The 12,815-nt window shown below is 33.2% G+C and overlaps 1 protein-coding gene and 1 long non-coding RNA gene across 2 annotated transcripts in view; both read left to right on the top strand.

Moving 5' to 3' along the window:
- LOC132745534 (DNA polymerase epsilon subunit 2-like) overlaps positions 1–12,815 on the top strand; it is a 43,711-nt gene that overhangs the window by 4,122 nt on the left and 26,774 nt on the right. Inside the window, exons 5-13 of the mRNA XM_060734483.1 lie at positions 802–895; positions 1,312–1,383; positions 2,890–2,973; positions 3,514–3,570; positions 6,558–6,679; positions 6,968–7,109; positions 7,789–7,909; positions 8,656–8,770; positions 9,248–9,431. Of these exons, the coding sequence (XP_060590466.1) occupies positions 802–895; positions 1,312–1,383; positions 2,890–2,973; positions 3,514–3,570; positions 6,558–6,679; positions 6,968–7,109; positions 7,789–7,909; positions 8,656–8,770; positions 9,248–9,431 (991 nt within the window). The remainder of the gene's footprint in view (positions 1–801; positions 896–1,311; positions 1,384–2,889; positions 2,974–3,513; positions 3,571–6,557; positions 6,680–6,967; positions 7,110–7,788; positions 7,910–8,655; positions 8,771–9,247; positions 9,432–12,815) is intronic.
- On the top strand, positions 10,238–11,208 carry LOC132745533 (uncharacterized). The gene is made up of 2 exons (XR_009627849.1): positions 10,238–10,448; positions 10,771–11,208. It is a non-coding gene; the product is annotated as an uncharacterized LOC132745533 (long non-coding RNA).

Below are 12,815 nucleotides of genomic sequence, written 5' to 3'. Positions count from 1 at the left end.
AACAGAGTCTCTAAAGAATTCCCAAATTAGCAAAATTGAAAATGTTACAAACTCAGTTTGAGCCTGTTCATGGATGGTACTGGAAAGTGCAAGCTACCATTTATCCAAAAGATGAATTTAACCTATAACCTTAATATGGTAAAATTAAGAATTTTGAAACATCCACATATGTACTTGTTTGACAGTGATAATTGAGCCTACAATGTGACACTTCCATGCCATTCCAAAAAAATGTGTATGCTTCTGAAGTAAAAGAATGCAGGTACCATAAAGAAGAAAACAGTGGGTAAAACTGAACGTAAGCTTAAAACAGTAGAATGATTGTTTTGGATGATGATGTATGATTGGTTTAATTAAGAGAATATTTTCAGATATTAAAATGAAGTATGCAACAGATATACTAAAAGTCAAATGTTTTGACTTTGAAATAGATATAGTTTCCTTAGTATTACATTATCAATTTAAGTTAAAATGCTTGCTGAGTTTTCATACAGTGGAAGTTTTGCATCAGTTGATTCCTGGCCCTCAAATGCTAGTCTATGTCAGTGGAATGCAAACTAATCTGGATCTTTACATGCTTCTTGATAGAATAATACACAAGTTTGAAAATCCACATAGGTAAACAGAAAATAAATCATATAGAGAACAAATGTTTATTTATTTCAATGTAAAAACTGGATGCTCAGAAATCCTATTTATGATACCTACATACTAAATGTTATGATCCTGGAACGTTAAAGCAGGAAATTGTGAGAGGAAATGCAGGTACTTGCTAGTTTTTGTATGCATCATATTTTACAGGAACTCCACATTAGGATTACCTCCCCCTTGTCTACATGGTAATGCCAATGATAAAGCAACTCTATTCAGGGAGAGATATACAATACTTCATCAGGTAACTCATTCTTCATGTTAGAGATTTACAAATTCTGTTTTTATGTTTGTGTACATGCTCCATATAATTCTTTTGGTGCAGCATTATGTTGCCCTTTTGTCGCTCCTTCCATCGTAAACTTGTTTCAGTGACATTGGGAAGCAGCCATTGGTGAAGCTAATACTCTTGTTTTAAACATGATGATATGATGAGATTTGAATTTCTAAATGAAAATTTATTTTGTTAATTATATTAAGTATGAGGTTTTAAATTAGGAAAATATTTTATTGGTACACTTGGTAAAAATATTGTGTAGGATGCTGAAGATTGGAACTCTCGTCAGAAAAATTATCAATCTATATCTGTGCTGATATATATTTATATATAGACTAACAGCACCTTTGTAATTTATACCAAGTATATATGATATATTTTAGAGAACATTAAGACATGATCTGTTTACACCACCAGCTTTAGGCAGTGCACCTGAGGAAAGTAAAAAGTTTCAGGTAAAATATTGTTTTGGGATTACATGCAAAAATATATATATTATATGCCCCATTACTATTCTTATATATATAGATTTACCTTTGTCCGCCTGTCTGTCACATTGTCTCTCCATAGACTGACAAAACTATTGAACGTTGGGGTGTCTATGTCACATTTGTAGTCAGTTACCAAGCATTTATTCTTACTTTAATCAGTGTATTCAAACCACAAAATGCCCCAACATAGCCCTAGTTCCCTTAAATGCCTCATTAAGTCTTATGTAAGTGCTCCTTGTGGTCTTACTCCATTCCTTAAGTTGAAAATCCCTATGATACAATATACTGTAAAGAAAAAATACTTCAAAACAAAGAACAATATATATTTTTAACCAGGTTTTCCGAAGGAAAAAACTGGTTATTAGAATGAGGTATGTCGGCCGGCAGGCGGGCGTAAACAATTTCTTCTGTGCGCAACTCCTCCTACATTTCTCAACGGATTTTGACCAAACTTTCACAGAAGCTTTGTCATCAAGTGCCCTGGCGCCTATTGTCGGGGTTTTTTGATTGGATAATATTTGACCTAATTATGGCCCTTTGTTTTTTTCCTTATATAGAATATATAGTGAACAATTTCTTCTGTGCTCAACTCCTCATATATTTCTGAACTGATTTTGACCAACTTTCACAGAAGATTTGTCATGAAGTGTCCTGGCGCATATTGTTGGGGTTTTGTGATTAGATAATTTTTTACCTAATTATGGCGCTTTGTTTTTTTTCTTATACAGAATATAAAGTGAACAATTCCTTCTGTGCACAACTCCTCCTACATTTCTCAACGGATTTTGACCAAACTGTCACAGAAGCTTTGTCATCAAGTGCCCTGGCGCATATTGTCGTTTTTTTTTAATTGCATAATATTTGACATAATAATGGCCCTTTGTTTTTTTCCTTATATAGAATATATAGTGAACAATTTCTTCTGTGAGCAACTCCTCCTACATTTCTCAACGGATTTTGACCAAACTTTCACAGAAGCTTTGTCATCAAGTGCCCTGGCGCATATTGTCGGGGTTTTGTAATTGGATAATTTTTTACCTAATTATGGCCCTTTGTTTTTTTCCTTATACAGAATATATAGTGAACAATTCCTTCTGTGCGCAACTCCTCCTACATTTCTCTATGGATTTTGACCAAACTTTCACAGAAGCTTTGTCATCAAGTGCCCTGGTGCATATTGTCAGGGTTATGTGATTGTATAATATTTGACCTAATTATGGCCCTTCGTTTTTTTCCTTATACAGATTATATAGTGAACAATTTCTTCTGTGGACAATTCCTCCTACATTTTTCATGATTTACATTGCACATAGTTACATTGTTGCTTGTATTTGTATTTCAACTACAACATATTTATCTACAATGGTGATAATTGAAAACTTGGTTTCGTGACATTGCCATGTTTCTTGTTTGAAGTTAATGAAACATGCCATCATGATCATATTAAGAAGTCTCATCTTTTGTTTGTAGTTAAAGCCCATAGAGTATTTGCTTGGAACAACAGCGAAAGTGGGAGAGGTTATTGTATTAGGTATGCTGACACAACTGAAGGAGGTATTTCAAAATCTTTTCCTAGTTCACATAATTTTAGATTTAGCTCATAAAATGTAAAAAGAGCTATTTTTGACTCACTTAACAGGCTGTGCCAAGTTTAGTCCACATTTGAAGGATACTATTGGATTTACAGTTTACATCAAATGTCAAAAGAGCTATTATGACTAACTTAGCAGGTTGTGTTAAGTTTCAGTCCACATTTGAAGGAAACTATACAATTTACAGTTTATTAATTATGTTTGAATTTAGAAGGAATTTATTATTCAAAGGCAATTCCAGCTGAGACCTTTGACATACTGTTTTTAAATGAATATATCATACATGCCATAACTTCCCGGATGTCTGGGAAGCAAATTGTTAGTAAAAATGTAATAAGTTAGTTTTAATTTATGTTTTTTTTCCCACTAACTATCCATTTTCAGCTATAAATTCTTGCATTGAGTATCTTTCATACTTTTGTTAGTAGTTTTGTTCACTTATTGTTTTACATACAATAATGTAATCAGTGTAATGTCACATTCAGTATTTATTATTCTACAGGGAAAATGGTATTTGGAAGATCCTACAGGTGTTGTACAGATTGACCTTTCAAAAGCTGTATCCTTTATACTTGAAAGTTGTTCCTAGTACAGTGTACTTACAATCATTGCATTGCAAACATTTTACTATCCAGAATCAGTAAAATTATAATTCATAACCTAACTCCAGTGCTCTGTTTCATCATTTAATTAAGAGGTTAAATTCACTGTGTGTAACACTGTTTCTCTGGTGTTGGTGTTGGTAGTTTTCACTCCGAATCATGGTAGCAAGCCACATTGAATTTACCAGAGCACAGGTCAGCCACTGCATCGTTCCTGGACATGCTGTCAAGCAGTTAACCAGTACTAATTGCCTCCACTTTCACAATGAACTGGAACTTCTGTACATGCCAGAGCAGAGGTACAGTGCGAATGACCCTAGAATAGATTTCATGATTAGTTGCAACGAAAGTGACCGCACGGTTCAGGAATCAAACCCAGATTGCCCAATTCACTGTCCAACACTGTTTCTCTCTCATGCTTTATTCCTTTTATTATAAAGGGCCTGAATTTATATACATAACTGAATGTTTATCTTTCTGCTTTCCACCAACAAGGGAGATCATTTCATACACATTATTTTCTTGGATGAAGGTCAAAGTTATTTCCCATTAAGAATTTGGCATTTTTAGCTCGACTTTTCTATGAAAAGGGGAGCTATCCTACTCGCCCCGGCGTCGGCGTCGGCGTTGGCGTCACACCTTGGTTAAGTTTTTCGTACCACCCCACTTTATTTCAGAAGTATTACAAGTATGGCTTTGAAACTTACCATACTTGTTCACCATCATAAACTCCATCTACAGACAAGAGTACATAACTCTGTCAAGGTTTTTGACAGAATTATGGCCCTTTTTTGACTTAGAAAGTGTATTGAGCTTGGTTAAGTTTTTTGTACCACCTCACTTTATTTCAAAACCATTGGAGGTATTGCTTTGAAACTGACCATACTTGTTTACCATCACGACCTTCATCAACAGACAAGAGGACATAACTCTGTCAAGGTTTTTGACAGAATTATGCCCCTTTTTGACTTAGAAAATACATTGAATATGGGTAAAATCCACTTATTGCCTTAACCCTTTGAGATATTGCTTTGAAACTTTTAATGCTATTTCACATCATTACCCCCATCTGTACGCAAGAGAAGGTAACTGACAACATCTAAAAAAGCTTGATAAAATTTATCTATTACTTGTATTATAAGGTAACTATAATACTTTCACATACAAAGTCAAATCTATATATTATGCTGATTGTACAAAAATATACTGCTTCCTTGGCATAGATTTCTTGAAAAATTATGTTATTATGTCATTTACCAAGGTGTTCTGAGTGACGTAAAAATACCTTATTCTCTCAAAGTGGGTTTAATACTATTAAATTTATTTAAGGCTCAACTCAGTTTTTTTTTCTTTCTTACCAGCCCTCTTTTGACTTAAACATTTCAAACTTTGCTGCAGTGTTCAAGGGTATCACACAATTCAGTAAAATAATTCTTCACTAAATATCTTAATGCTCATGGCCATTGTTCACTTTAAAAATACAGAGATTCTTGTATTGCCTTTTACTGCAAAAACTTTTTTTATTGGCAAGCAATAAAAAAGTCGAGCGCGCTGTCTTACGGACAGCTCTTGTTTTGGTACTAACCAGAAACAAGGAAAACTGGCTAGGTAATCTGCTTAGCAGGGACATTGTTAAAAAAACGCATGTCTTCATTTTAAAACGGTACCCAGGGCAACCTTAAAATTGCAACCCATGCCACTTTAAGAAGTGTAGGTAGGTTGATAAAAAATTTTTTTATCCAAAATATTTTATTTCCTATCAAAATGATAATGGAGTTCAAAACAAATTGTTAATGCTTAGCATCTGTTTAAATACAGTGTAACTTCCGAAAACCGAACACCCATGGGACTTGTCAAAAAGTTCGGATTTCAGAGGTTTCCGGAATTAAGAGGTTTATGATAATGTGGACAAGACTACGCCACTTAATATCACTAAATGTTAAATGTCAAGGAAGATGTGGCCATTACTGTAATATCATATACAAAAATGTATAATAGTCTTTTAATCAAGATAAAGATGTAAATGAAAATAATACATGTTTATCTTACCTGCAAAATCAGTTTGTAGAAATGTTGTTAATTGCATAAACTTACATATTGTCCGATGCTAGTTAATTAATTATTACATCAAATGCGATAAAATCCCTAAAGACGTTTGATGCATACATTGTCCAATTAATTGTCATTTAATCCGCTAATAAACACTTCAAATTAACTGACCGCCGTAAATTACTTTGATTAACTGCATCACTTCAAACATACCATTTCACAGTTTGTGATTTTAACGCGTGTCAAATTACACGATCACCGCTAATTAGTAAACAATCGATAGGGAGTTAAAATCTTCCTGCAGGGTAAACATTCTCAATTTACAATGTATTTCACACCTTTGGATATTTCCGGTTTTTGGAGGTAAAATTGCATTGATTTGACTCTAATTTTACGAAAATATCGTCCGGAATTCAGAATTTAGAAGTTCCGGAATTCAGAAGTATTATATTAATAGAAAATAGAAGGGAAAAAATCGGGACCGAAAAAATTGTTCGGTTTTTAGAAGTTTCCGGATTTCAGAAGTTCCGGAATTCGGAAGTTACACTGTATTAGAATTATCTAACATATAACCCAGTTTGTATATTTACAATTAAAAAACATGAGTCAGATATAAAAATGTGATTTTCATTGACACTCTCTACTTCTATGTTTAGTTAAAAAGATTTTTTTTTGCTAGGCAATAAAATGTTTTGGGTAGCTGTGATTTTTGTGGGTAGGTAGCAGGAGGGGAAAAATGAAAATTTTGTTTTAAGCCCAGTTACACAAATTATCAATGACTGACTGGTTTCATGTCTTACAGTACCCATGATTTATAAGTAATAACAAAAAAGTAATTCATTTGAGCAAATATATTGAAATATGTAACCTATAGTTACCTTAACTTTATTGTCAGAATTTTCACACAGGGCTTTTCACAGAGAATTGTTTTGTTTTAGCGGAGGGTTGGTATGAAGATGAATTGTTCCATGTAAATGCTTTTGGGTTCCCACCCCCAGAGCCAGCAAAAACTACCAGGTACTTACTTGATGCTTTAACTGTCTAAGCAAGCAATATTGTAAACTATAGTATAAAGTAAGAAGTAATACCCTCAAATAGTCATCTCAATTTCATGGATATTTCATCTTGGTCTTACAATGGATATCCGTATTTGATTCCCCTCAATAAAATTTCTTTTCCCATTTCAGTGCATAGTGAATGTGAGCATTTGAGTATCATTGGTTTAGTTTGATTCAATGATGAACAGAAATATTGTTTATTAAAAAAATCAGTGGCTTTTCAACAAGATTTTATATTTTCTGACAGGTCATTCTTTGGCAACTTGAACTTTTTTGGAGGACCATCAAACACATGTGTGAAGGCATCAAGTAAATTACAACAGATAGAACAAGAAAATACAGATGCAATGTTTATAATACTGTCTGATGTCTGGCTGGACCAGGTCAAAGTAAGTTTATTGAAAGAGTAGTGATTTTGTATATCTTGTGTAAGATTTTTAAAAAATGAAGAGAATGAGGTACTATTTAAAAATATAAAGGGTCTCTCAGGGTAATAGTGCATGTTACCAACCCGAGAACTGAGATAACACCCCGAGATGGAGCACTATTACCCACAGAGACATGTGTTATTTCTTTTATTATACCGAATTAACATTTTAATATAATTTTTCACTGCTGTGCATTTTTTTGCGGCCTAGGGGAGAGAACTAGAACATGATATTGTCTTCATTCTATTTAGATTACTGGCCCCTGGGGAATATTGCAAAAAATTATTCACTGGGTGAATATTCATTTCCAGGAAGATATATCGAAAAAACACCATTTGACCACACATTAGGCTAATATAGTTAAAAGTTTAAGTGAGGTATAATAAATCTATTTATATATGTGTCATACTTAGTGCTCAGATTAAAAATATGATGCTTATTTACTTCTTGAATGACTTTGCTTCCTATAATAACATCTGTATGCAGTAACACATCACTTTCTTATGTTATCTTAACAACTCATTGAATGTGTTAAATTGATAAAGTTATTCCTCCATTATTTGTCAAGTTAATTAAAAGTTATTCCTACATTATTTTAAATATAAGAATAATTACCTTGTATAAATATTTTTTTCTTCAGGTTATAGAGAAGTTGAGAGTATTATTTTCTGGTTACTCAGGATTTCCTCCTACCTGTTTTATATTCTGTGGAAACTTCCTTTCTGTACCTCTTGGAAATAGTCATGCTAAAGTTCTTAAAGGTGAGTTTCAACTTCCACAAATTATTATAAATTGTTTTCCAGTAGAGCCATGGACCTTTTTCATCCATCCATTTCGCTCAATATGGAGAGCTTTGGATTTGAAATCCAGGGATGGCAGGTTTGATCCTCTGGCTTTAAGTAATTCCTCCATGATTTCGGGCAGCGAATCTACTGGTCTTTAGTCTCTTATTGCTGACTCAGAAATCATTTTAGATAAGTAGAAGTTGGTTACTTGTTGTTAGTTATAAAGGAAATCCGGTGTGGTGGACAGACCACCAAGATAAGACTGAAAAACTGTGTTAAAATTAAAGTTAAAAACAAAAACAAAAATGGGCCTTTTGCAAACTAGCTGGAAAGCTTCTGCCTATGAAATTTTTACATAAAATGCATGTAGTTCAAGTCATTATAGTGTTTTATTGATGCAATATTTTAAGCAAATTTCTTTCCTTCACTTTATACAAAGTTAAAAGCTTATAGTTTAAACACAAGTTTAAGTTGAAGACAAAGTAGGTAAAGGGGAGAGTACTGGAGATGTTTTTCCACAAGTAAAGCTGGAGGTCACCATGACCATGACAATGTCAATATGACATTGCTCCCTCTTCCCTCAAATGAAGTTTTTACTTCACAACAGGTTTTATCTAGGACAATCAACAGCTGTGTTTGTAAATATTGCTTTTGTTTTTCATTAAATGACAAAAAAAATTAAACTGATGTAAATTGTAATTTAGAAATAAATCCTTTTACAGATTGTTTTCAACAGTTAGCTGAACTGATGTGTGAATTTCCAGACCTTATAAAAAGTAGTAAATTTTTATTTATACCTGGACCACAAGATCCTGGACCAGCTACCATATTACCAAGGTAAGCTATCTCAGTTTGCCCTTGCCATTATATTTTCATCAGTATTTTTGAATAGACCCGTCCAGTGTCCATTTTAATAAAACTTGATGCAAAAATTGTAGAAGTTAATAAGCTCTGAGTAAAAGGCAGGGGATGACCTGAAGAAAACCTACTGCTTAGTATGACTTGGGAAATGGCATCAAAATAACTTTGGATTAACAACAACTAAGATATTAAAGTTTGTAGATTTTAAAAGGGGAGATCACTCAATAGCAATGTCAATGAAAATAAATGAAAATCTCAGACTAACTTTGATCTTTGCTATTCATGAGTGGTAGTGAAATGTTTGACACATATCTCATGCATCCTAGCCAAGACTTAATCAATTTTCAGCTGTCAGCAATCTCAAAATGACCAAAGAGTATGTGATAACATTTAGTTTATATGCTTTATTTAGTGTCTACATCTGTTTATTATAAGTTAAATCCTGTATTTTAGGCCAGCAATTCCCAACTCAATAACAGAGGAACTAAGGAAGAAAGTGCCGTCAGCAATATTTGCCAGTAATCCATGTCGGATACAGTATTGTACTCAGGAAATTGTTGTGTTTAGGGAAGACATTGTGACAAAGATGTGCCGTAACTGTGTCAAATTCCCAGAAGATGGTGATGTTCCAACACATGTAAGTAAAAAATAACTGAAATCTTGTGTTGAGAAGTTCTGAATTTTGGAGAGAGAAAAAAATTATTGATAACTATTTATAATGACTACCAACTGAAAGAAACAAGCTTTTAAAAAACATGTTCATGTCACATGCTGATGTTGTTAATATTTGGATTATTTTTTTATGCTGTGACATCTGCCTGATTAGAATTAAATCAATTATTATTTTTGTTATCTTGTCATGCTGTGACAGTTGCCATATTACATTTTTCTTGATAGTTATTTTTGTAATCTCATCAATAATCTGTTATTGGTATTTACCATGTATGAGTTTCATGGCAATAAAAAAAATTAAAACAGCTGTCTTTTGATATAAATTGTAATGTTATCCCAACACTACCCTTAATACAGTCAAGACTGCCTAAGCGACCCCCTGATTTTAACGACTCCCTGTCTTATCCGACCTTGTTTCAGTACTCCCAACGTGTTTTCCTATATAAACGGTCTGAATTAAACGACTCCCTGTCATATGTGACAAGCGACCCTAATTGTCTGGTCCCAATACAATGTTTGGTCTGATTTAAACGACTTTCACACCTTTTATTTGTCCGTTAATCAGATAAATAATACCTATTATAACACCCCAGAGGGCCAAAATAATTAAGTCCAATTATAATCCAGTAGCAAACAAAGTCTACACACCTCTATCTCAATTACACAGTTAACATGTATACAGTACAGGTATCGAGTGACGGAGCGAAGCATTATGCAATCGATGTGTGTGTAATGTACATTATGCCCTGAGTAAACTGGGCTAAGACTTGTGTTAGATTTTTATGCCCCCGCCATGTAATGGCCGGGGCATATAGTGTTACCCTGTTCCGTCCTTCCGTCATTCCGTCCTTCCGTCCTTCCGTCATTCCGTCCTTCCGTCATTCTGTCATTCCGTCATCATCAGTTTCCGTTCATTATCTTAGTAACGGTTGCACATATTCAACTCAAATTTGGCATATGGATATGTCATGAGAAAATACAGGTCAAGTTCGAATTTGGTCATGGTTCGATGATTTTTGGCAGAGTTATGCCCCTTTTACTTTGAAAATGATATGAAATTTTCAGTTTCCGTTCATTATCTCCCCAACGGTACAACACATTCAAATCAAATTTGACATATGGATATGTCATGAGAAAATACAGGTCAAGTTTGATTTTGGTCATGGTTCGATGAATTTTGGCAGAGTTATGCCCCTTTTACTTTGAAAATAATATGAAATTTTCAGTTTCCGTTCATTATCTCCCCAACGGTACAACACATTCAAATCAAATTTGACATATGGATATGTCATGAGAAAATACAGGTCAAGTTCGAATTTGGTCATGGTTCGATGATTTTTGGCAGAGTTATGCCCCTTTTACTTTGAAAATAATATGAAATTTTCAGTTTCCGTTCATTATCTCCCCAACGGTACAACACATTCAAATCAAATTTGACATATGGATATGTCATGAGAAAATACAGGTCAAGTTCGAATTTGGTCATGGTTCGATGATTTTTGGCAGAGTTATGCCCCTTTACTTTGAAAATAATATGAAATTTTCAGTTTCCGTTCATTATCTCCCCAACGGTACAACACATTCAACTCAAATTTGACATATGGATATGTCATGAGAAAATACAGGTCAAGTTCGAATATGGTCATGGTTCGATGATTTTTGGCAGAGTTATGCCCCTTTTACTTTGAAAATAATATGAAATTTTCAGTTTCCGTTCATTATCTCCCCAACGGTACAACACATTCAACTCAAATTTGACATATGGATATGTCATGAGAAAATACAGGTCAAGTTTGAATTTGGTCATGGTTCGATGATTTTTGGCAGAGTTATGCTCCTTTTACTTTGAAAATAATATGAAATTTTCAGTTTCTGTTTATTATCTCCCCAACGGTACAACACATTCAACTCAAATTTGACATATGGATATGTCATGAGAAAATACAGGTCAAGTTTGAATTTGGTCATGGTTCGATGATTTTTGGCAGAGTTATGCTCCTTTTACTTTGAAAATAATATGAAATTTTCAGTTTCTGTTTATTATCTCCCCAACAGTACAACACATTCAACTCAAATTTCACATATGGATATGTTTTTGGAATGCCCAGGCCAAGTTCGAATTTGGTCATGGTTCAATGATTTTTGGCAGAGTATTGCCCCTTTCACTTTGAAAATAATATGAAATTTACAGTTTCTGTTCATTATCTACCCAACAGTGTTACATATTCAACTCAAATTTGATATATGGATATGTCAAAGGAATGGGCAGGTCAAGTTGGAATTTGGTCATGGTTCGATGATTTTTGGCAGAGTTATGTCCCTTTCACTTTGAAAATAATATAGATACATCTTAGGAATAAGCAGTTTAAGTTTGAATTTGGTCATGGTTCAATGATTTTGGACAAACTTATCTTTCTTGAATGTTGGAAAAATTTTGAACTTTCAGTTTCAGCACTCATACTTTTGTGGAAATGTATGTAGCCATTATTTTGGCTACAAATATGAAATATGCTATTTTCAAAAGGTTAAGACTGAATAATTTCAGTGCCTTGAACATTGTATGAAAATGGTTTGTGTAAACGTTGAAAAGTTTTAAGGGCTTTGAACTTAAAATGAAAACAATAATTTGTGCAAACAAATTTGGAACTAAATATTATAACATCTGAAATTTTGGCTGCATGCGGGGGCATCCGTGGCATGATGACACATTTCTAGTTTAATTATAGAGTGCCAGCGGAAGATTTTTTAGGCAGAATTTTTTTAATTTACCTTTCTATGGCTGCATAATTAATACGGAAAAAATATTGATACCAAACCAGAAAAAAGCTTTGAATATGGATATGTTTAAAGATCCTGTAACACATTTTTTTCATGGATTTATTTTATAAATATGATGCTAAAATTAAGATTTGTCAATATCGTAAGTTCAAATAAGCATTATTTATAAAGATATCACCCAATTTAACATTTCATGTAAATAAAGGCCATTAAAGGGAGGTAATTAGAACTTTATTTTCTATAAATTCTAAGTTAAATTTTCCAATAAGAAATCAATGCATGTAATTTATTGATTAATTATAATGTGCACAAATATTTGCAGTACACATTTAACATATTCTTTGATGTTTGAAAATTGTTTTATTTGCATAATTATATCCATATATATTTTTTTGCAAGTGTGAACAGTAACAATATCAATCACAAAACATAATGATACAGGATCATTAAGTCACAATGGTATATAGACAGATAGATGATATTTAAATTTAATTTTCTTTGAGACTGTATTTAGAGACTCCCTGTCATATGTGACCTTTTTCTGAAGGTCCCTTGGAAAGTCACATATGAC

The sequence above is a fragment of the Ruditapes philippinarum genome, unplaced genomic scaffold (genome assembly GCF_026571515.1).
Source record: "Ruditapes philippinarum isolate M1 unplaced genomic scaffold, ASM2657151v2 ctg2233_1_1_1_1, whole genome shotgun sequence".
Lineage (NCBI taxonomy): Eukaryota > Metazoa > Mollusca > Bivalvia > Venerida > Veneridae > Ruditapes > Ruditapes philippinarum.
Note: the sequence above shows the minus strand (reverse complement) of the source record. Positions and strands in the feature narration are given on the sequence as shown.